At 43.4% G+C, this 25536-nt stretch overlaps 1 protein-coding gene across 14 annotated transcripts in view; it reads right to left on the minus strand.

Annotated features, from left to right (window-relative positions):
- The window catches only part of LOC123991056 (protein scribble homolog), a 122887-nt gene that overhangs the window by 61785 nt on the left and 35566 nt on the right, over positions 1 to 25536 (minus strand). For all 14 annotated transcript variants that reach the window (XR_006830749.1, XM_046292203.1, XM_046292205.1 and 11 more), the window contains exons 2-5: positions 7911 to 8028; positions 2660 to 2738; positions 1612 to 1701; positions 1266 to 1322 (exon numbers count right to left, since the gene is read on the minus strand). Coding sequence is in view for 13 of the 14 variants with exons in the window: in XM_046292203.1 (XP_046148159.1) it covers positions 1266 to 1322; positions 1612 to 1701; positions 2660 to 2738; positions 7911 to 8028 (344 nt within the window). In the remaining variant the exon portion in view is untranslated. The remainder of the gene's footprint in view (positions 1 to 1265; positions 1323 to 1611; positions 1702 to 2659; positions 2739 to 7910; positions 8029 to 25536) is intronic.

A 25536-nucleotide genomic window follows, 5' to 3' on the forward strand; every position in this document is an offset into this window, starting at 1 on the left:
TTTTTTTTTAATTAACAGAAAAACCTGATTTCCATAAGTATTCAGACACTTTGCTATGAGACTCAAAATTGAGCTCAGGTGCATCCTGTTTCCATTGATCATCCTTGAGATGTTTTTACAACTTGGAGTCCATCTGTGGTAAATTCAATTGATTGGACATGATTTGGAAAGGCACACGCCTGTCTATAAGGTCCCACAGTTGAAAGTGCATGTCACAGCAAAAACTCAGCCATGAGGTCGAAGGAATTACACAGCGGTAGGGACTGGGAGACTGAGGATTGAGGGAAAGATGAACAAAGCAAAGTACAGAGAGATCCTTGATGAAGTCCCGAGTGCTCTGGAGAAGGTTTTCAGACTGGGGTGAAGGTTCACCTTCCACCAGGACAACGATCCTAAGCACACATCCAAGACAACTCAGGAGTGGCTTCGAGACAAGTCTCTGAATGTCCTTGAGTGGCCCAGCCAGAGCCCGGACTTGAACCCGATTGAACATATCTGGAGAGACCTGAAAATAGCTGTGCAGCAAAGCTCCCCATCCATCCTGACAGAGCTTGAGAGGATCTGCAGAGAAAAATCGGGGAAACTCCACAAATACAGATGTGCCAAGCTTGAGGCTGTAATTGCTGTCAAAGGTGTTTCAACAAAGTACTGAGTCATTTTTATTTTACAATTAACCCTTATTTAACTAGGCATGTCAGTTAAGAACAAATTCTTATTTACAATGACAGCCTACTGGGGAACAGTGGGTTAACTGCCTTGTTCAGGAGCAGAACGACAGATTTTTACCTTGTCAGCTCGGGGATTCGATCCAGCAACCTTTCGTTTACTAGTCCAACACTCTAACCACTGCCGCCCCAAAGGGGGTCTGAATACTTTCCAAAAGCACACTGTATTTATAATCTATATATAAATACATCAACAATGTATTTGAAGGCGACTTCTGGACTGTTACAGTCTGGACCAGATAGACTAACTGATTGTCAGACTAAACCATCACGCCCAATCATTGACACATTCCCACACAGTCACAAACATGACAAGCAGGTCATTCAGCAAATCACACATTTACAGTCTGTCCCTCTCACAACAACTGTATCCATAGTGAAGAGAGCAAATAATGTTGGTTGCTAGTGAACAGATATACTAGAGAGGACTTTGTGCTTCAAATCACCAGTCATATCATCAAGGTCTCCTTTCTAGGAAATAACCACCTTCCCTAGCATGGAGGGTGGCTGGGACTATGCCAGGCTGAAGAGGACACTTACGTGGGCAGGGACTTGAGCAGGTTCTCCCTGAGCTCCAGCGTCACCAGGTTGGCCAGGCTGCAGGAAAGGGAAGAGAGGACGAGAGAAGAGGAGGAAGAGTTAAGTCTGAAGGCCCTGGTTAACTTTGCATGGTGAGTGGTCTCGTCCAACCGGTCACGCAGTCAGTCTGTCTGAGAACCCATTGTGTCATGTAATTACGCCTTTACCAAGGTCTGTCATTTTACAGAACGAGGAGGCTGAATGTTTAGAGTAAGAAGGAAACCTGTGTCGGAGTTGGTTACAAACACCCATGCAAGCAAGGTGGTTGGTCTGCGTATTTTGTTGGTGCGCGTGTGTGTGTACTTACTTTCCTATGTCGTTGGGCAGTGTCTGCAATGACACGTCGTTAAGTGCCAGGTGGGCGAGCCCTCTGAGCTGAGTGAAACCATCAGGCAACCTGGTGATGAGGACAGAAAGGGAGAGGGGAAAACAGATGCGAGAAACTGGCACTTTAACACCAGCCCTTGAAGCACTTGGAACAGCTGCTTCATCTGCCTATGGCAGCATCCCAAATAGCACCCTATTCCAGTCATAGTGCACTTTTTTTAAAGGGTGCCATTAGGGACGCAGCGTAAGTGGCCAGATCCATCTGTCAAAGCACTCACCATCACCACTCCTGCCAACAGTTCCTTTCTTATTCTATAGGATAAGTAAAAGCAGGGAGATGGTTTGCCTCGCCAAAAGCATTACACTTCTACAGTATACTTAAACGCCATGTTAAAAGGTGCAATACAGCCGTTTTTTCCTCAATATATTATCATTTCTCAAGCAATAATTTTGCTAGGACTGTCTGGGAGATGTCTGAGTGGGGAGGGGACAACTGAACACTAGCTTATATTACCAGAGAGGCTTGGAACGCTTTTTGGTCTATTAACTAATTAACCGTGGCGTAACCATTCAGGCCAAAACAGGCTGAACTGTCAGGCAGTCTTTTCAAACAGCTCTTAGACTAAAAGGGCATTATCATCACTTTCACTATATCACAGTATTATTCCAACCGCAGTGTGGAAATATGGACACAGGAAATCACACTTTTGACTGTACTGGGCCTTTAATGTAGTTTCAAGGTCAGAGAACAGCATACTGTAGCCTCACAAAGCCTCGTTGTCCTCCAGGTGTTTTGCTCATGTACTGTACATAATCTAATACTGAGAAAGGGCCTGCTCTGAGCCTTTGACACATCTGGGCAACAACTACCTGCACATTTGTTTCATTGTCTTGAGCTGTTTATCTTCTGGCCATTATGGAAAGGAAATAATCACAACATGGCACAAAGCACACCTCCCCCATATATCTCAAAGGCAAAAACACAATAGCAACAGCAGAGAGAGGTGGTACTGGACTGATCTACTGACTTGGAGAGGGGGTTTCCACTGAAGTCTGCAATCTCCAATGCCTTGCAGAACTTAATGCTCTCGGGGATCTCAGGAATGTCTGTGGACAGAGACAGCGATTAGAGAGGGGGAGCACAGTCAGATATAACAATACTGTATACTGCTTTTCCTGTCACCTGCTATATGATATGTACACCAAGGACACAAGAGAGAAAATACTATTTCCATTGTGTGTGCTTGTGCTGAGTTGCAAAATGAGAAAGCATTTGAGATCGGTTTGACGTAAACAATCAAGGGCGGAATTGACTTCTGCCATTGATTTGTAAGGGGGGGGGGGGGTTACAGTGCATTTGGAAAGTATTCAGACAGCTTCACTTTTCCAAATTGTGTAACGTTACAAATGAAATGTTAGTCGTCACATGCGCCGCATACAGGTGTAGACCTTGCAGTGAAATGCTTACTTACGAGCCCCTAACCAACAATGCAGTTGAAAAGAATACGAATGAAAATAAGAGGGAAAAGTAAATACACCAACTTGGTTGGGGTATGTACTAGAGGTCGACCGATTATGGTTTTTCAACGCCGATACAGATTATTGGAGGACCAAAAAAGCCGATAGATTCATTTGACGTTTTATTTATTTATTTGAAATAATGACAATTACAACAATACTGAATGAACACTTATTTTAACTTAATATAATACATCAATAAAATCAATTTAGCTATGTAAGGGTGATTGAAAGATGAACTGACGTCCACAACAGAACATGAGAACATATGAAAGCTGGTGGTTCCTTTTAACATGAGTCTTCAATATTCCCAGGTAAGAAGTTTAGGTTGTAGTTATTATAGGAATTATAGGACTATTTCCCTATATACCATTTGTATTTCATTAACCTTTGACTAATAGATGTTCTTACAGGCACTTCAGTATTGCCAGTGTAACAGTATAGCTGCCGTCCCTCTCCTCGCTCCTCCCTGGGCTCGAACCAGCAACACAACGACAACAGCCACCATCGAAGCAGCGTTACCCATGCAGAGCAAGGGAAACAACCACCAAGGCTCAGAGCGAGTTGAGTTTGAAACGCTATTAGCGCGTGCTAACTAGCTAGCCATTTCACTTCAGTTACACCAGCCTCATCTCAGGAGTTGATAAGCTTGAAGTCATAAACAGCGCAATGCTTGACGCACAACGAAGAGCTGCTGGCAAAACGCACGAAAGTGCTGTTTGAATGAATGTTTACGCGCCTGCTTCTGCCTACCACCGCTCAGTCAGATACTTGTATGCTTAGTCAGATTATATGCAACGCAGGACATGCTAGATAATAGATAATATCATCAACCATGTGTAGTTAACTAGTGGTTATGATTGATTGATTGTTTTTTATAAGATAAGTTTAATGCTAGCTAGCAACTTAGAGAGGGGGAACAGGCAGTCTCCTTGTGGAGTGCAACGAGAGAGAGGCAGGTCGTTATAGTGTTGGACTAGTTAACTGTAAGGTTGCGAGATTGGATCCCCCGAGCTGACAAGGGGAAATTTTCATCCTGCCCCTGAACGAGGCAGTTAACCCACCGTTCCTAGGCCGTCACTGAAAATAAGAATGTGTTCTTGACTGACTAACTTGCCTAGTTAAATAAAGGTATACAAAATAAATAAAATAAAATTTAAAAAATGTAATTTTTTATATTATTTTTTATTATTATTTTAAACAGCAAATCGGCACCCAAAAACACTGATTTCCGAGTGTTATGAAAACATGAAATCGCCCATTCCGATTAAATCGGTCGACCTCTAGTATGTACGTACGGTCACAGTGGGGACAAATCATTGATGCACTTATTGATGAAGCCAATGACTGATATGGTGTACTCCTCAATGCCATCGGAGGAATGCCGGAACATATTCCAGTCTGTGCTAGCAAAACAGTCCTGTAGTTTAGCATCTGCTTCATCTGACCACTTTTTTAAATTGATCTAGTCACTGGTGCTTCCTGCTTTAATTTCTGCTTGTAAGCAGGGATCAGGAGGATAGAATTATGGTCAGATTTGCCAAATGGAGGGCAAGAGAGAGCTTTGTATGGTCTCTGTGTGTGGAGTAAAGGTGGTCCAGAGTTCTTTTTCCTCTGGTTGCACATTAACATGCTGATAGAAAGTTGGTCAAATGGATTTCAGTTTCCCTGCATTAAAGTCCCTGGCTACTAGGAGCGCCGCCTCTGGGTGAACGTTTTCTTGTTTGCTTATGGCGGAATACAGTTCATTCAATGTTTTCTTAGTGCCAGCCTCTGACTGTGGTGGTATTTAAACAGCTACGAAAAATACATATGAAAACTCTAGGAAGAAGTATCTCATTTATCTCATGATAAGCTGGAGACCACACTACCTCAGGTACCACTACATTCAGCTCAAGTCTTCCTTAGATATCGACACACCTACTCATTCAAGGGTTTTTCTTTATTTTTTACTATTTTCTACATTGTAGAATAATAGTGAAGACAAAAAAATATTAAATAACATATATGGAATCATGTAGTAACCCCCCAAAAAAGTGTTAAACAAATCACAATATATTTTATATGAGATTCTTCAAAGTAGCCACACTTTCATGCTGACCAAACCGGGCGTGCACCTGCGCCATCGCGCTTGTTGGTTTTGTACCCCCATACCAGACACGATTAGGACACACATGTTGAAATATCAAAACAAAGTCAGAAACAATTAGCGTAATTTCTGGACTATTAAGCGCACCTGAATATAAACTGCACCCACTGAATAAAAAAATAAAAAAAGTATTTTGTACATAAATAAGCCGCACGTCTATAAGCCGCAGGTGCCTACCGGTACATTGAAACAAATGAACTTTACACAGCCTTTAAACAAAACACGGCTTGTAACAAAAATAAAATAGGCTTTAACGAAACACGGCTTGTAACAAAAATAAAATAGGCTTTAACGAAACACGGCTTGTAACAAAAATAAAATAGGCTTTAACGAAACACGGCTTGTAACAAAAATAAAATAGGCTTTAACGAAACACGGCTTGTAACAAAAATAAAATAGGCTTTAACGAAACACGGCTTGTAACAAAAATAAAATAGGCTTTAACGAAACACGGCTTGTAACAAAAATGTCATCTCCTTCGGTTTCGGAGTTGAATAGCCTCAGAATTGCTTCATCCAATTTTGGATCGCTGCCCTCTTCAACACGCAGCAGTCCAGCCTTTCGAAACGCCGTTGATGATAGTGGATTTTTTGACAATGCTCCACGCTGTCAGGCATTCATGGTCGATTTGCTGCAAAGAAACCATTACCAAAGGACACCAATAAGAAAAGACTTGCTTGGGCCAAGAAACACAAGCAATGGGCATTAGACCAGTAGAAATGTGTCCTTTGGTCTGATGAGTCCAAATTTGAGATGTTTGGTTCCAACCGCCGTGTCTTTGTGAGACGCAGAGTAGGTAAACGGATTACCTCCGCATGTGTGGTTCCCCACCGTGAAGCATGGAGGGGGTGGTGTGATGGTGCTTTGCTGGTGACACTGATTTATTTAGAATTCAAGGCACACTTAACCAGCACGGCTACCACAACATTCTGCAGCAACACGCCATCACATATGGTTTGCACTTAGTCCCCGCTATCATCTGTTTTTCAACAGGACAATGACCCAACACACCTCCAGTGTGTACGGGCTATTTGACTAAGAAGGTGAGTGATGGAGTGCTGCATCAGTCATCCACAATCACCCGACCTCAAACCAATTGACAAGGTTTGGGATGAGTTGGACCGCAGAGTGAAAGAAATGCACCTAACAAGTGCTCAGCATATGTGGGAACTCCAAGACTGTTAAAAAGCATTCCCGGTGAAGCTGGTTGAGAGAATGCCAAGCGTGTGCAAAGCTGTCATCAAGGCAAAGGGTGGCTACTTTGAAGAATCTCAAATATAAAATATATTTTGATGTTTAAAATAATTTTGGTTACTACATGATTTCATGTGTTATATCATAGTTTTGATATCTTCACTTTTATTCTACAATGTATAAAATAGTAAAAAATAAAAACCCTTGAATGAGTAGGTGTGTCCAAACTTTTGACTGGTACTGTAAGTATTGAGACCCTTTGCTATGAGACTCTGGAAGGTTCACCTTCCAACCGGACAACGACCCTAAACACACAGGCAAGACAACACAGGAGTGGATTCGGGACAAGTCTCTGAATGTCCTTGAGTGGCCCAGCCAGAACCCGATCAAACATCTCTGGATAGACCTGAAAATAACTGAGCAGCAACGCAACCCATCCAACCTGAAACTCCCTAAATACAGGTGTGCCAAACTTGTATTATCATACCGAAGAAGATTCAAGGCTGTAATCGCTGCCAAAGGTGCTTCAACAAAGTACTGAGTAAAGGGTCTGAATACTTATGTAAATGTATTATTTCTGTTTTTTTTTTATACATATACAAACATTTCTAAAAAAACAGTTTTCGCTTTGTCATTATGGTGTACTGTGTCTATATTGATGATTGAAAAAAACCCATTTTAATCCATTTTAGAAAAAGGCTTTAACGTTAAAAAAAAAAAATGTGGAAAGGATGAAGGGGCTAGCTGCCGGGTCGTAGCCTACCCAGATTATAGTTGATAAAATGTTTCACGTTTGTTGCAGACAGCCAGAGCGATTGAAGAACATGAACAAACCCCCATGCGTAACCAATGTGTTTCATAAGATATTTATGTATATCAGGATATTTTCTACCTGAAATGTTTTTATTAGAACACAGGTGTTTATATATGGAAAAACACGTTTTACATTTCGACCAATCGATTGGAAAGAACAGATGACTCTCGATTGACTACGATTTTATTTTGCCAGGGACAGCCCTAGTTTCTATTGGTCTATTTAGACTTTTGCCTGCTTGCTTGTATTTTGTTAAGCTCGCCTGACCATGAATGCAGGTTTTTGCTCCAGGTCTTACTTTGTTGGTTCTCTGTAAAGGATGTTTTGCAGAATTTGACATTTATTACCGGGTGGTTAAAATAGGTGTCTGTTTATGGTGGTAATTTGCACACACGTCTGCTGTATGCTGGTTTTGAACCTGGTTTTGACCCCAGCAGAGGGGGCCGCAGACCGCTAGACCACCTGTTTGTGTGTGTGTGTGTGTGTGTGTGTGTGTGTGTGTGTGTGTGTGTGTGTGTGTGTGTGTGTGTGTGTGTGTGTGTGTGTGTGTGTGTGTGTGTGTGTGTGTGTGTGTGTGTGTGTGTGTGTGTCCAAGCGCACGTACCATTTCTGGAGATGTCGAGCTCCACCAGCTGCATGAAGTTGGCCACCTCAGGAGGGAGCCTCTGGATCTCATTGTCACTCAGACCCAGTTTCCGCAAGTTCAGAAGTCTGAAGAAAGGCTAAAGAGACAGGAACACTGGGTTAGGACAACACAGCTTTGACAAAGAGCAATTGAGGTGGAAACACGTCAGCTTTTTAATAAATAACAGCATTGAAAAATGACATCACCAAGCCATTTCGTAGCGTTGGCATATCTAAACTCGACTGGGTTAGGACACTTCCCATCTGCAACACATAGCCTATGCTGTAACCAAACATTAGACTCAACATTTGTCAATGAGATCAAAGAGTTGATCGAGGGTGCATGTGAACGCAAAAAGGTTGGGATAAATCAACTATGTCGTGCTGTTTACCAGAAAAGTTAGTGTTGAACTTTTGATGCAGTGCATGCTCACATGGTGCAATTTAGATAAGCAATCAGCGCATCTCAATTCCCTCCACTCCATCAAAACACACGGCAGACATCAGCACGCTACGGGTTGCACACACAGAACTACACACATATCCCTGTAGGTTTACCAGGGCAGGCCTACATCTTTCAAAAATATTTACTTCCAATTCCATCAACACGTCCCTAAACCCCTCCTTGTATCACCATGGCAATGGCAGCCCCCCCCAAAAGTGGCTTTGGATGGCACAGCCTGAGCAGAGCTCTCCTACCAAGTACTTTCACAAGAGGCTGGTTGTTGGATTCAGAACACACCTCCAGCAGGCAAGACCGGGCGGCTAGACGGGCTGACGGTGTGTCCTCCGCTGCTAGTTACACATGGCACAGGGAACGGGTCCCAAACTATGCAGCCATAAACACTTCAAGCCTCCCACTGCAGCCACAGAGGGCCAGCGTCCTACTCTGGTCCGCCAGGGCAATGAGGGAATCATAGTAATAACACACTCAGACACCATAGACGGGTTGCCTGACAACGTAACCACAATGATGTGCGCACATTGCATAGGCAAAAGGCTGTGCTGTGATTCTGAAGGGTCAGAGAGCAACAATGACGAGAAGATGCCGTGTGGGGAATCATAGGCGGCTCGTTTCAGCGACTTGTATCTTGTTCTTGATGCCATGCCTTGTTTTGAGCTGTGTTGACTCATGTCACATCTATGCTAATATGGCTAAAATCCACTAGCTAGCTAACCAACAACTGTAACAATGTCTTTGAGAGACAACAAGTACCTTATTGTGTGAATGTATGTGTTTTCAAAAAACATTGAGGCAAAATATAGTTGACATAATCCTATAATTGTAAATCAACCCTGTCTGTTTGCCTCTCGGGAGCACGCACATCGGTTTTGCAGGTAAACATCCCAGCCATCTATGGTAGCGGGGCAATGACGACAAAGTGAGCGAACTCCGATTCTTAAACAGGAATCCATGATTCAGAATCAGAACGCATTCCGAGCCGTCAGAGGACATGAAGCCTGAACCCAAAGTCAACCTAGACAGACTCAACTGTGACATCTTGGATGCCCTTGAGTGAAAGGCAGATCTTTGCGTGTCACGAAACCCAACAGTTTGACTTGCTTAACGTGAAAATCCCGTAAATTCCTAACTGGTTCCCACCAATCAAGATGTTTTGCAATTCCACTGCAATATTCCTGTCTCTAGAGGGAAGTTGTATAAACGTTCTGAGGTGTATCGAGTAAATCAAGGTCTCCCTTTGTGCAGCGTGCTGTAATGTTCCTGTCCTACAGGCAGCAGCGGAGAAGACAATGTATGTGTCCCAACTGGCACCCTATTCCGTATATAGTGCACTAATTTTGACCAGGTGCCATTGGGCTCTGGTGAAAAGTGGAGCACTATATAGGGGAATGGGGTGACAGTTGGGACACACCCAATATGACATGCTAGGAGACAGTTCTACAATTACACTGCCAGACGGACGAACGATGCTGCAGCTCTGCTCTTCACTGACACACGCTTCCTCTGTATCTGGCTGGGGTGGGGTGGTGAGCTGCACTCTCTCCCCTAGGAGTGTTTGTGCATGTGAGAGTGTGTGTATGATAGTGTGTGGCAGAGAGAGAGATGTTGTGGTGGCGTACGGTGGCTCTGTCAGGTGACTGGTATCGGGAAGAGAAAATAGGAGCCAGGGGACTGGCTGAAACCCAAATCAGCCCCTTCCCCTCGCCCCTTGAGCTGGGACAATAAACCGAAAATGGTCAACACCGACCACTTATCGCAAGCATTTTGCTGATATCTTTCATTATGATAAGTAGCCTCTACTAGAGAAATTATTGTTAATGGGCCAATTGATGGCTACAACTATCAAACTAGTAGTAGTTTAAATAATTTTTATTTATTTTTTAATTACAGTGGTGCACACGGTTAGAAACTTGTCGTTCTATGAATTGCTATAGCAATACAGATTATCGCCCGAAGCTGAGGGAGTGAAAATGGAGGGTGTCGGGGCTAATTAGACCCTCCAATAGCCACTTTGACCGAGCCAGCATTGCTGCTGGCTTCAGAGCAACATGGAATCCCATAAGGCACAGCGTTATTTGAGTTTACGTTTAAAAAGTGGAACATGAATTGCATGCGTCTTGAAGTTGATAGCAAGTTGGTCGAGGCGAGGGGGTCGTTTGGGATTGACTGTCTGTGACCTGCCCCGGGCCCAAAGAAAGCAGCCGCACACCACTGGCACAAGCGTTTACCCTAGAGCAGGGGGACCTCCCCACACACACACACACACACACACACACACACACACACACACACACACACACACACACACACACATTTATGCACCCATACACACACAAAACACAGGTGCGCACACACACACCTAACCTGTAGCCCTCGACATTGACTCGGTATCATACCCCTGTATTGTTACATTGTGTTACTTTTTATATTATTTTTTACTTCAGTTTATTTAGTAAATATTTTAACTATTTATTCAACTGCATTGTTGGTTAAAGGCCTGCAAGTAAGGATTTCACGGTAAGGTCTACACCCGTTATATTCGGCGCATATGACAAATAATATTTGATTTGACCCACACACACACACAGACAGAGAGGTCTTCAAGTTCAGGGTCGTTTTCTGCCAACCAGACAGACAGACATTCAACAGGAGTCAAATACGTTCATGGGCAGAGACAGAGACATTTGCTTAAGCATTCCCATACCAACCACTTGAGTCAGGAAAACAACAGGAGACCCCAAAACAGAGAGAAGGGGGGTGGGAACTTCTCCATGCGAGACCATACCAATTTAGATTAAAGCATCAATACATTATCCTTCTCTCAGAGGGTTTGTCCAAAATGGCACCTTATTAAGAGCATTTATTTTGACCCGAGCCAATGTGACTCTTCAAAAAAAATAGTGTACTACATATGGACATAGAGGTGCAATTTGGGACACAACCAGTGTCTGCAGAGCTCGGTGATAGCAGGCCATGTAACACAATCAGTCCTCTGAATGGACGATTATGCCCCACTGACAAAGACGTCCATTCAGTCTGCTGCAGAGTGGCTAGTCGGGATTGACCATGTCAACTTCTGTGCTATGTTGATTATGTACTCATAAACGATGGTATCAACCCCTATTGTCAAAACGTAAACAAATCAATTCTGTTAAAGCGCAATTGGGCTATAGCGCTAAATCGCATGCTACAACTGGAAGAATCATGACAAAAGATAATGTTGTTGAAAGCCTGGGCAGAGGCTAAGTGCAGGCAAATCTTTTTGAATATTCCTTTTTGGTTGAGCTTCGGGATGGAACAGGTGTGTGTGTCTCGCGCACATGATGGAGCAAAGTGACACTGAACCGATGAGGAACGGGCTCTCATACCGTTGTGAGTTAGGCTATAAATCATGGGCTCGATAGAAACAAAGTTGACCTTTTTCAGAAGTGGATAATAATTGCTTTATTTGCCTCATCCTCCGCTCTTAATAAGCCATTGTTTGTTCTATCTTTCATAAAGCTGTGATTGAGATTAGCCTATGCCTAGGACAACCGTACCTTCTTAGGCTATTGGAATATACAGTGGTTCTTCCTTTAAAGTTGCGTTGTACTGCGGCACAGCTTGCGGGCTGCGGCAGAATTCTATGGCACGTAACTTACAGTTGAAGTCGGAAGTTGACATACACTTAGGTTGGGAGTCATTAAAAAGTCGATGTCCTAACCAACTTGCCAAAACTTTAGTTTGTTAACAAGAAATTTGTGGAGTGGTTGAAAAACTAGTTTTAATGACTCCAACCTAAGTGTATGTACATTTCTGACTTCAACTGTACATGCATAGATAAAATTGATCAGAAATACAGTGAAGACATCGTTAATATTGTAAATGACTATTGTAGCTGGAAACGGCAGATTCTATTTGGAATATCTACATAGGAATACAGAGGCCCATTATCAGCAACCGTCACTCCTGTGTTCCACTGGCAAATTGTGTTAGCTAATCCAAGTTTATCATTTTAGAAAACCCTTTTGCAATTATGATAGCACAGCCTAGAAGGCCAGCATCCCGGAGTCGCCTCTTCACTGTTGATGTTGAGACTGGTGTTTTGCTTGTACTATTTCATGAAGCTGCCAGTTAAGGACTTGTAAGGCATCTGTTTCTCAATCTAGACACTAATATATTTGTCCTCTTGCTCAGTTGTGCACCGGGCCCTCTTACTCGTCTTTTTATTCTGGTTAGAGACAGTTTGCGCTGTTCTGTGAAGGGAGTAGTACACAGCGTTGTACGAGATTTTCCGTTTTTTGGCAATTTCTCGCATGGAATAGCCTTCATTTTTCAGAACAAGAATAGACTGATGAGTTTCAGAAGAAAGTATTTCTGGCCATTTTGAGCCTGTAATCGAACCCACAAATGCTGATGCTCCAGATACTCAACTAGTCTAAAGAAAGACCGTTTTATTGCTCCTTTAATAAGCACGTCCTGCAGGCCCAGGCATGGATCAAAGCTGGCGAAACATTCAATGACGTCATCTTCACAGAGGAATCTACCATGGCCCTTGAGCAATTTGTAAAAAATTGCTACAGAAAAAAACATCAAGCAAGCAAGCAGAGTCCCAAGTATCCCTTCAAACTGCATGTGTGTGTGTGTGTGTGGGGGGGGAGGGGGGGGATTCTCGTTAGGTACCAGGCCCATAGGCTACAATTCAGGGATTTTTCAGCCCTGCATGGATTTCTTTCTTTGGCTTAAAATTGCTATATTTTTTTATTCATGTTAGGCTGTTCAAGCAACTTTTTAGAGCCCAGTCCTATTCATATCGAATGGCGAGACAATGGAATAGTTAAGGAGTGTTCGTTATAAGAAATAAATAGTTTAAGCCTGTAAGGGCCATGCATCCGACAGCAAAACAAGATTTTCTGAAAGGACATTTAGTACTTTTTTGGTGAGATTCTCCACTCTGTCAAGCCTACATTTCTATCTTGTGTTCTTTTAGGCCTATATAACATGCTATTTATTGAAATAGGCTATAGCAGATATGAATAGTCAGATTACTGGGAATGCTGCCTTGCCATGCGCTTCCCGACTCAGTCAAATTCAAAAAGGCTAAACTATCGTCTATTACGTCACAATGTCTGTCAACAGTCTTCGATAGACGATACTATCATAATATCGGCTGAACCTAGCGGCCAGCTCGCACATAAAACTCCCAACCCAGAGAACATGAAACGGGAAAAAGTGTTTTCTAGTGGAGGTTAACCTGGTCTACTACCTAATCTTAATCTACTACCTAAACACATTTGTTGTGTTCTGTGGATCTCATTTAGCCATATTAGTGTGCCAATGTCAGGACAACAGGTCCATGAAAAGGGACACCCAAAACATCCCTCCTCCGTCCCCTGCAGTCACACACACACACCTCTTTACGTAAATCAAATACAACTCTGTACGTGTGTGGTACCCTAACTCAGTCAGTAGGACAAGCCGGCACATCAGTGAGAACCAGCGAGCTACATTTCCTTGGCGAGTGGGGCCTTCTTTTACCCACACCCTCGTGAGTGATGTTTTTTGCTCACAAAAGGGAGTGAGGGTGGAAGGGAGTGAAGGGTGGGTAGAACTGGGAGGGGAGAGAGAGAGGGGATGTGCTTAGTCATTGGGAAAGAAATATCGATATATATCGGGTACTAATATGTTTTATTTATTGATACATTTTTGCTAGGTAGCATTAGCTAGCTCTAGTCGGCTATACCTGTGCCAAAACTTTTTACATCCTATAGCTTGTTCTTAATCTTCTTTATAAATAGTGAGCCACCATGTTTCCAGAACTTTCATTTACATGACTGATAAACTCGTTTTCTCATGGCTCACTCTACACCAGGTATGGTGAGTAATATGCTAGGAACATCGGCTTGCAATAAAACCACAGTATCGAAATACTTACAGAACCGTGAGAATCTTAACACATTCCATATCGGCACCTAAGTATCGTGATATCGTATCCTGAGGTACCTTGACACTCCCTGCCCTAGATGTGCTCTGATGCAGCAGAGGGCACTGTGGCACAACAGTCCACTCCGGGGGTAAAGCTCCCCTGAATCCCCTTGGTACAAATCTAGGCTCAGCTTCACCTCAAACCTAATCTTAACCCTCGGTAGGGATAATGCTAAACTGACCCACGAACAGGGTCTATGGGCAATTTCACCCTAGTTTTAAACCAGGCCGGATTCACATCCTCACTTTGCCAGGAGAGGTAGGCCTAGATGAGTCTCATGAAGTCAGTCAAAAAAAGCTGATGCCACTGATGGTACCAGGCCAAACATGTTGCTAGATTACTGCAGGAGCAGCTGTGGGATAATGACCCGTTATGCTGCAGTTGAGTACGTGATAAATACAGACAGTGTGTGAAATAGCCTCTGTAGAGCAGGAGAGAGTTGTACAGTTAGTGTGTTTACTGTGTAGTCGGTCATTCAGTCAGTGACACCTGGCCACCTATGAGAGGCCGGTGACAGAAGCGCTTGTCCGTGAGTGAGAGCGCCCCATGGGACCAGTGTGTGTGTGTGTGTGTGTGTGTGTGTGTGTGTGTGTGTGTGTGTGTGTGTGTGTGTGTGTGTGTGTGTGTGTGTGTGTGTGGTACGTGTGACATGCAGTACAGTGAGTGTTTGTGAGTGTGTGAACAGTGGGCTCTGGGAGGGTCCTATCTGTCACCCAGAAACACAGTGCGTGCACTGTGTGTGTGTGTGTGTGTGTGTGTGTGTGTGTGTGTGTGTGTGTGTGTGTGTGTGTGTGTGTGTGTGTGTGTGTGTGTGTGTGTGCCAGTGCGTGTGGCTACGTGACAGACATGCAGCACTACAGTGAGTGTTTGAGGAGTGACATGAGAACAGTGGGCTCTGGGAGGGTCCTATCTGCACTTCACCCAGAAACACAGCTAGAGTCTGTGTCCCGCTTGGCTTACTGACACCCCCTCTCAGGGGCACTGTGTGTGTGTGTGTGTGTGTGTGTGTGTGTGTGTGTGTGTGTGTGTGTGTGTGTGTGTGTGTGTGTGTGTGTGTGTGTGTGTGTGTGTGTGTGTGTGTGTGTGTGTGTGTGTGTGTGTGTGTGTGTGTGTGTGTGTGTGTGTGTGTGTGTGTTTCCTTGCCCTCAGAGACTAATTCCTTGAGGGCAGCCATAGAACACAGCTGATTTCATTTGAGCGTGTGTTTATTTAGCCTGTGTTTTCCTACTGCAGATGGACATAAAACGTTCAGAACTGCATGAGCAATTATTTATCCGTCAGTACACACACACAGCTTGCACTGTTTACAGAGGCTTATCACTGAGGGCGGTTAGGCTAGCTAGTAGCTACTATAGGTGAGGCACTGAGTTGAGAACTGTTAATGTGGATGTTTGTGTTTAAGACTCGGTTCAGGTTTTAGTGTGTTTATGTGTGCTGGAACAAAGCTGTAAACCCACGGGTAGAAATGAGTGTGTGTGTGTGTCCTGTGAAAGCAAGGCCCATAGCCTAATGAGGAAGTCAGGAAGCAGCCACTACCCCAAAGACAACGGTGTTGCACAGAGGACATGCGCTTGTGTCTATGTCAGTATGTTGACTATCACAGTCATTTCCAATGCACAAATTAGCTGTGGGGTGACTTGGGAGCCTGTTAGAAGATACCCCTCACCTGGGGTGGATTCATTAGTGCACCCAGTATTAAAACAGTTTTGCAACAGAAAACAGAAAAACAAGAGTGTCCTATTGGACAAATTCAGTCAGTCCCTCCCCATTTTGGTCCATTTGGTTCCTAGTGATCAGGCCCCAGACTGCCTTTCACAACCCTAAACAAAAGTCAACCACAAGTAACAAGGTAAAGAGAGTTAGAGAGATATGCAGTGAGAGATGGAGCGACAGAGTAGGGTATGTATGTTGAGTAAAGGTGCGATGCTGAGCTGAAGCTCCATGGACAGAGGCGTCAGTGTTCCAGTCAAGTGACTTCATTTATCCTCCGGCTGCTGTCCAATCAAACCCTTACACACAGAGGTCCGGTGGCCTGTAATGTACAAGAGACCAATGAAAAACCTAGACAAGTCTGCAGCATGCTGTGGTTGCCCTAAATGTATGGATTGTTGCCCCAAAGTTATAAATCTAGAGAAACCCAAACTCACTGTTGAGCCCAGATTTGCAATCAACATCATTTTGAGGGGAAAAACCAGAGAGATAAATTCAACAAAACTGTCAACTGTGTTAATTTTCGGCAAACTTAACATTTGTAAGAACATAACAAAATTCAACAACTGAGACAAACTGAACAAGTTCCACAGACATGTGACTAATAGAATAATGTGTCCCTGAACAAAATCAAAAGTAACAGTCAGTATCTGGTATGGCCACCAGCTAAATAAGGTCTGCAGTGCATCTCCTCCTCATGCACTACACCAGATTTTCCAGGTCTTGCTGTGAGATGTTACCTCACAATTTCACCAAGGCACCTGCAAGTTCACGGACATTTCTGGGGAGAATGGCACTAGCCCTCACCCTCCAATCCAACAGGTCCCAGACGTGCTCAATGGGATTGAGATCTGGGCTCTTCGCTGGCCATGGCAGAACACTGACATTCCTGTCTTGCAGGAAATCACACACAAAACGAGCAGTGTGGCTGGTGGCATTGTCATGCTGGAGGGTCATGTCAGGATGAGCCTGCAGGAAGGGTCCACATGAGGGAGGAGGATGTCTTCCCTGTAACACACAGCATTGAGATTGCCTGCAATGCCTGGTTCACCAACTACTTCTCTGATAAGAGTTCAGTGTGTCAAATAGGAGGACCCGTTGTCCGGGCCTCTGGCAGTCTCTATGGGGGTGCCACAGGGTTCAATTCTTGAACCGACTCTCTTCTCTGTATACATCAATGATGTCGCTCTTGCTGCTGGTGAGTCTCTGATCTCAACTTGCCTACCTGGTTCAATAAAGGTGAAATAAAATCAATAAATACGTGGTCTGCCACTGCGAGGACGATCAGCTGTCCATCCTGTCTCTCTGTAGCACTGTCTCACAGTACGGACATTGCAATTTATTGCCCTGGCCACATCTGCAGTCCTCAAGCCTCCTTGCAGCATGCCTAAGGCACATTCACGCAGATGAGCAGGGACCCTGGGCATCTTTCTTTCTGTGTTTTTCAGAATCAGTATAAAGGCCTCTTTAGTGTCCTATGTTTTCATAACTCTACAGTCTAAGCTGTTAGTGTCTTAACGACCGTTCCACAGGTGCATGTTCATTAATTGTTTATGGTTCATTGAACACGCATGGGAAACCATGTTTAAACCCTTTACAATGAAGATCTGAAGTTATTTGGATTTTTACGAATGATCTTTTAAAGACAGGTTCCTGAAAAAGGGACATTTTTTTTGCTGAGTATAGATTCATCTCTATGGATTAACTAGGAGATCAAGTGGGGCACAATTGATAGAAAGGACACCTTTTCAAGCTGAGAATTACATAGCATTAATATTATCCCTCAGTCTTCTCTCTCCGTTCCTCTTTTTCATCAGGGAGTGGACTGCACACTAGATGGTGGCCTATTCACTCTGCTCCATCTTCTGGTTAATCCAGTGCCAAACACTGCTCCAGTACTACTGATCCCGTCCTAACCCCCCACACACACACACACACACACACACACACACACACACACACACACACACACACACACACACACACACACACACACACACACACACACACACACACACACACACACACACACCTGGGGTGAGGGGCATAAAAATGGGGTGGGTGGCAGAGGGAGGGAGGCAGGGAACAAATGCTTTTGTGATGGCCTCTTCTTTCAGGACCCTGGCTGGATGGGAAAGAAAATAGAAAAGCAGCTCTGGGAGGATTTGGTTGAGTGAGTAACTTGGCCAGTCACTTGAATAGGAGGCCTCATGTCATGACAGCACTCGATGTTCCCTCAAAAACATTTTCAGCACAAAGCAAACTTCAGGTCTGCTGTGCGCAAACCTGAATGTTGTGAAAATTCGGTGAAACTTCCAGCGCTTACTGTGAACACTGAGGCTGTACCCGTTTTAAGTTACAGTTTTAACAGTGGCCAAGAAGGCTGCTGTGTCTAACAATGTAGGCTTACCAGAGTGGTATACCATCAAAAACATCCCATAACATTGTTAATCATTCTATCATTCAGCAGCAGCAGTCAATGTGTGGTGTTCAATGTAGGGCTTGACCTGTTGACCTTCAGACAAAGAGACTAAAAATGTTATGTTGTCTGATTCAAGAAACCACTTTACAAAATAGAATGCATCATTCCAATAGAGAATCTGACAAATTATGCTACCCTCTGCCTATTGGCCACATAGCTTATATAAGCCGGTCTCAAAATACAACACTAGCCCTTTAAAGAAAAATAAAAGACAACTGGAAATGCACAAGCTTTGTGCTCTTGTAGGATGCAAGAGCGTGCTAACACGCAGCTCTCGTTATGATCTCAAAACAAGCGCATCTACTCACGACCGCTCATGCTGTAAACACAGTCCTGTTCAAAGTAAATGGCACAGATCCATATATGGCAATGGTCTATTTGCATATAGACCTAGTGCATCTCTGATTGTTTATCCAGCACAGGTCTGTGTACAGCACAAGCTGAGTCGTGTGTTCCAATGCAATAGAATACTACTCTGATGTGTTCTGCCGAGAACAAAATCTCTTGCATAGTTTGTTTTGGGATGTTGCATTGAAAGTGGCTAATATTGCGTTGCTTCGATCCCAATTACCACAGTGAAGGGAAATATTGATAGTGTTAACAGGGAAAACTCTAGAACAGTTGTCACCAACCTTTCCTGAGTCTTGATCACAATCCGTTGTTGTATTACTTGTGAGGTACAGTTAAGTGAGCATACATTTTATTATTATATTATTAAAATTAAAATTACTGGGCTGATGGTTTTTGAATCTGATGTTCAGTCTCAGCAGAGGGAGAGCGCAGCAGACTGAGCGTCCGCCTCAACATCCGCTCTCCCTTTCCTCCAATGACTCAAAAAAGGGACACGGTCTTCCAGCTGATGGCGAAAATTGAGTCGTCCCTCATGCACAAATTAATGTTGTAATTCCTATGAACAGAGAAAGTGAAATATTCCTTGATATTAAAAAAGACTCAAGCCGCTAAATAACAACGCAAGTCTATAGATACACTTTCCTACTCGTTCATTACTGCTGCAGTGCTTGTTGTAGCGCTGAGTGGAAATAGGAAGAACGTGCATTTTATGGCTTATAAAAGTGTTGAATACAAAGTGGTGACAGTGCCGAGTAGGACCTTAAACATGAACTCCGTCAAAACAGCAGCTCTTTGCTGTATTCGTTGACAGTGTCTCTCCAGTCATGGTTTTAAACATTTTGAAATATCATAGTATCAACTTTACTGTAGCTTTCTTTTATGCCCATTACCTTACAGCAGAGTAATCTGAGTTATGCGATTGGCCAGCGGTAGGCCTATAGTCCATTTGATTTGCTCTCTGGGGCTGCCAGGAAGGTAGAGTTTGTACCTTCAGACACATGCAATTGTTCAAAATGGCAACAGTTCGACCTAGCAGGCGGGCAGGGCAGGTGAAAATCGGGTGTTCCTACCACGAACAGCCCAAGACCCCCCAAAAATTATATTAATACAAGGCTTTATCGTTGTTTTTTTTACAGAAATGTTTGGCGATGGACTTGGAATTGCCTTGGAGATGGTGACCACAGCGATAGTTTGTAACTGCAGTAGTATTTTTCCTTCATAGCTTGTTATCCCATCTTTTTAAATACGGAGCCAGTTTTCAGCAATTTTATTTCTGTGAGACTTTTTCCTGTTTGTCCTGTTTTGCCTTTTGCCTCGGGAACCTACACAAAACAGCTTTGGGTGTGCGGTAGATTCTGCCTAATTTCTATGACTGATCAAAACTCGTTCTCGTGGCTCTCTCTTGTCCCTCTGCAGCAGATATATGGTGAACAATACATATAGAATTGTGAGAATCGCAATACATAGCATATCGGCACCTAAGTATCGTGATTATAACGGATCGTGAGGTCCCAGCTCTCCTAGAATGGTGCTAACTGGGAAATAACAAAGAGGAACACTGTCTCTGAAAGAAACTCAACAGGTGTCTGAAACTCATGTGAACGCATGGGTGTGTCCCAAACGGCATACCATATTCCTTACATAGTGCACAACTTTTTACCAGAGCACTATGGGCCGTGGTGAAAAAAAGTGTACTATAAAGGGAATAGGGGTGCCTTTGGACGCTCACCATGTGTCCTCTCTCTTTAGTCCAATATCTCAATCATGTGCTTGACTTAAATTCAGTTGATACATGATCCATAATCAACAAGAATGCTATAATAGAAGAGGCATTGCCAATGCCGGTCTGTAGCGTGATAGTGGAGTAACGGGGGGTTAAATAGTTCCACTGCTGTGCTGTTACAACAGGGTCTCGTTGTGCGCCCCTCCCCTCACTCCACAGGGAATGAAACCAAAAGCCCCAGCAACACATCAATGAAGCCCCTTACCCATCCACCACTCCTCCTCCTCTCACTCCCTGGCCTAGATCCTCCACCTCACTCAATTTTACATGGGCTTTAGGGACAAAGGGTGAGCGGACAGCCCCATACAGAGCAGTCTGTCACGGGGTGGCCCACTCTCTCTTCCCTCCCACCGGTTGAGTTGGGGGATTCCTCCATTGTTCAGAGAGGACCGGAGGAGGAGAGAAGAATGGTCTGGAAGTGGAGGGATGGGGGGGGGCTTGAAAGACAGCTAGGAGGACAAAAAGGAAAGAATGACTAAGAAGAGGAGAGGGATAGAGAGGAGAGAGGGCAAGAGAGGAATGGTGGATTATTAATGAAGAGGGGAAGGTAAACAATGGGGTTCCCACAGGGGAGTTGCTCTCTGGTCATGCTGCTTAGCGTTTGTTTTGAACCCTAAGCCATGACTAAACACAAGATATGCCTACATGTTTTTTCCTTACCACAACACAATCTGCCCAGAGAAAACTGAACTCTAGCGTCGTATTTAAAAAGTATCTCAGAGTAGGACAGCTGATGAATAATCTTATTCATTATGATCTAAAAGGCTAAACTGATCCTAGATGAACACTCCTACTCTGAGAAGCTTTATGGATTCGGGCCCCAGTCTGATCAGGTTGTGGTCAGGGAAAAAGTATTTTACTGGGAAAAAAGGTAACACGTCAGTGCTCCATGAGGTCCCCCCTCTTGGTCTGTGCTAAGTGGTTCAGCCCAGGGCTAAATCCCTCCCATGTTGACAGTGTGCAGTTGTTTACTCTGGCCTATTAGTGGCATCACCTCTATTAACCGAACCGTTCCTCTGCCTCAATGAAACCTCAACCAACCTCCCCTACACACACTCCCTGTGTGTCAATAAATGCAGGTGTGTGTGTGTGTATATAATCTACTGTACACATGGTCCACAAACAAACCTGTTCTATTTGTTAACACAATATGGCATGTGCATTTAATTTAAAACAGCGTATCTTAATCAGATTAGCCATGTCACTCATCGTGCACATCTCGGCACGCGATCCTCGGGCTACACAAACTGAACGTGGCCACAGAGGGCAATCAGGCCAATCAGTACACACACAGTCTGTACTAAGGATGTAAAGAGTCACATCGGTCCCCGGTTCAAATGTTTAAGATGAGTGTGTCGGTATGCGGGACCCCAAACCGATCCAAATATAGCATGAATCGGTCGGAAAATCGATTAAAAGTAACGAAAATACCTTATATTTTGTGAAAACTGATGCGTCCTCTCCTTCAGTGTCGAACTAAGCATTGTAACTGTTGACAGTCATTCATCTACAAGTAATTCTGCATCCGAACAACCCATGCAATTCCAGTAGCCTAGCCTAACTGAATTCAAATGTTTGTCAAATGGCTAGTTAGTGGAGTGACTAATTTAAGTTGCTAAATTGTTATCAAATGCACTGTTAAATTGTGTTTTATCAGAATAAAGTAGCCTAAGCTACAGCCCGAGACAACTCGTCTGGCCATAGATTTTTTATTAGCAATAGTTTTGGTAGTTTTGCGTTAAAGCATCTGTGCATATGGTCATTTTTAGGAACACAGGGTACCCTTGATGATTTCATAACAAGGCCAGCAATCGCTTTTGCTACCCACAATGCACCTTCGAAGCAGTAGGAGAAGAAACGTTCGCTCCATAACAACTTACAAACGGTCTCAACCATTCGACGAACTCCAAAGTTGTGACATATATTCATCGGCTATGTAATAGCTCATTTTAAGATAAATATTCATACACTACTAGCTCAAACATTTTGAATCTGCAAAAATGACAAATTAGCGGGTGGTGGTGATTTCAGATCAAAAGTAGGGGGACAAAAAGCAAACATTGGCCCCCTTATAGTGCGGTGGTAAATGCCCAGTTTCCCTTATTGCTCAGTTCAGGTGACTACATACACATGATTTACACACACACACACACACACACACACACACACACACACACACACACACACACGCACACACGCACACACACGCACGCACACACGCACACACACACACACACACACACACACACACGCACACGCGCCCAGCTTGAGAGCTCCATCAGCAGCGGATTTAAATTTGGAGTGGAAAATGAATGTGTTTATTCAAAATTGTTAGTGCATCGTTAGAATTGTTTTAAACTATCGTTCCTGTATCGTATTGAAGCCCATGTATCTAGATGTGTAAAATCGTCTTGGAAGGGAAAGGGGTAGCACAGGTAAGTAGCAGGCATTGTACACAGAACTCCTAAGCACTTATTTCAGGCCACATGCAGTGGTTAGCTAGCTGGACCACACCAAGAGCTGCCTGGGTGATTGTGGTTACAGCTGCAACTGCCCTCTGGCTAGCACCTGTCCGGTAAGTCCCTATGATCTCTACCAAGTCACCCAGTCATAATTCAACACAACACAGAGCCAAGTACAAAAGTCAGCAGCACTTGCACTACCTGCAGGGGACATACTACTACAGACGGATACTCCGTTCTGATGGCGGTGGAGAAAGCAGGGATGCAAACTGGACACTTGTTTTTTTTTTGCACTGAAACATGCAAAAAAATCCCTGCTAGTGGGAAATACTGGTTAACTAATTAAACAACAAAGAATTTGACCAGTCTGTGTATAACATAAAAAAAGTGGTTAATGTGAACCTTCCACACAGCTAAAAATGTTAAGGAAATCAATCAAATGTTATTTGTTGCCTAGACTTTTACTGCAAATGACACTCAATTGGGGTCGGCAGGTAGCCTAGAACGTTGGTAGTGGTTAGAGCGTTGGACTAGTAACCGAAAGGTTGCAAGATCGAATCCCTGAGCTGTCGTTCTGCCCCTGAACAGGGCAGTTAACCCACTGTTCCTAGGCCGTCATTGAAAATAAGAATTTGTTCTTAATTAACTGACTTGCCTTGTTAAATAAAAGGTCAAATTAAAAATGAAATGTCTTGAGAAAAAAAACCCACGAATATTGCAGTTAGCCATGACAGAACGCTTTGTTACCACACACAAATCTAAATATTGCACTTCGGGAAAAAACGTCTTAAATTAGAAATAGAATGAAACATACAGGCATTATATTTTTGCTCTATTATAGTGACCACTATAGTGCAAAAATAACATTCACTGAGTAAAAAATTAAGTAATCCCCCCTCACTCACACACAAGTGTTACTGTCAGGTTCAACACAACAAAAGCAATATCTTTGGGCAACACTGCACACTATTACAATGTACACATTCTGTTCTACAATCTGCCAGCACAGCATTAGACCCTTTGTTGACATCATTTCTCTCTTTCAGGCAGAAAGTACACCTGGCATACCACCTTCATCCACTGATGTATTGAAAAAGTGAGAAAGAGGGAAAGTGTGTCGTGTTCCTTTGACCTCTGTAGTGGCATCCAGCTTAAGCCAGGTCCAGCTACACTAGATCCCTGAAGCAACGCCTCATTTTCACCTAATTCTCTCCTTCTGAAAATTAACCACCTACTGTAGAGTCAAAACATTAGCTCATAGATTAGTTAACATTTCACACATAGTTGCTTACTGGACCCTGGCAATAACAGTAACGTTATAACTTGAGAAACGATAAGGAGTCGTATACCAGTTAATACTATGGCAAATTGGTTAGGTTACTAACATTAGCTGATGTTTTAACATTCGCTAGCTGTCTGACTATTAGCAAGCTAATTTTCACACCATAAAGTCAGTCATTTGATCACTAAGTTGGCTAATGTTGCTCAACATTTCTCTGGCTGGTTAACGGAGAACTCAATCCAACTAACAGTAGCAAGATACAGTTGAAGTCGGAAGTTTACATACAGTTAGATTGGAGTCTTAACTCGTTTTTAGACCACGCCACAAAATTCTTGTTAACAAACTATAGTTTTAGCAAGTCGGTTAGGACTTCTACTTTGTGCATGACACAAGTAATCTTTCCAACAATTGTTTACAGATTTCACTATCACTATCACAATCACAATTCCAGTAGGTCGGAAGTTTACATACACTAAGTTGACTGTGCCTTTAAACAGCTTGAAAAATTCCAGAAAACGATGGCATGGCTTTAGAAGCTTCTGATAGGCTAATTGACGTCATTTGAGTCAATTGGAGGTGTACCTGTGGATGTATTTCAAGGCCTACCTTCAAACTCAGTGCCTCTTTGCTTGACATCATGGGAAATCAAAAGAAATCAGCCAAGATCTCAGAAAAAGAATCTGGTTCATCCTTGGGAGCAATTTCCAAACGCCTGAAAGTGCCACGTTCATCTATACAAACAATAGTACGCAAGAATAAACACTATGGGACCACGCAACCGTCATACGGGGCGGCAGGGTAGCCTAGTTGTTAGAGCGTTGGACTAGTAACCGGAAGGTTGCAAGTTCAAACCCCCGAGCTGACAAGGTACAAATCTATCGTTCTGCCCCTGAACAGGCAGTTAACCCACTGTTCCTAGGCCGTCATTGAAAATAAGAATTTGTTCTTAACGGACTTGCCTGGTTAAATAAAGGTAAAATAAATAGAAAATACCGCTCAGGAAGGAGATGCGTTCTGTCTCCTAGAGATGAACGTACTTTGGTGTGAAAAGTGCAAATCAATCCAAGAACAGCAGCAAAGGACCTTGTGAAGATAATGGATGAAATAG

The sequence above is a fragment of the Oncorhynchus gorbuscha genome, linkage group LG12, assembly GCF_021184085.1.
Source record: "Oncorhynchus gorbuscha isolate QuinsamMale2020 ecotype Even-year linkage group LG12, OgorEven_v1.0, whole genome shotgun sequence".
Classification (NCBI taxonomy): domain Eukaryota; kingdom Metazoa; phylum Chordata; class Actinopteri; order Salmoniformes; family Salmonidae; genus Oncorhynchus; species Oncorhynchus gorbuscha.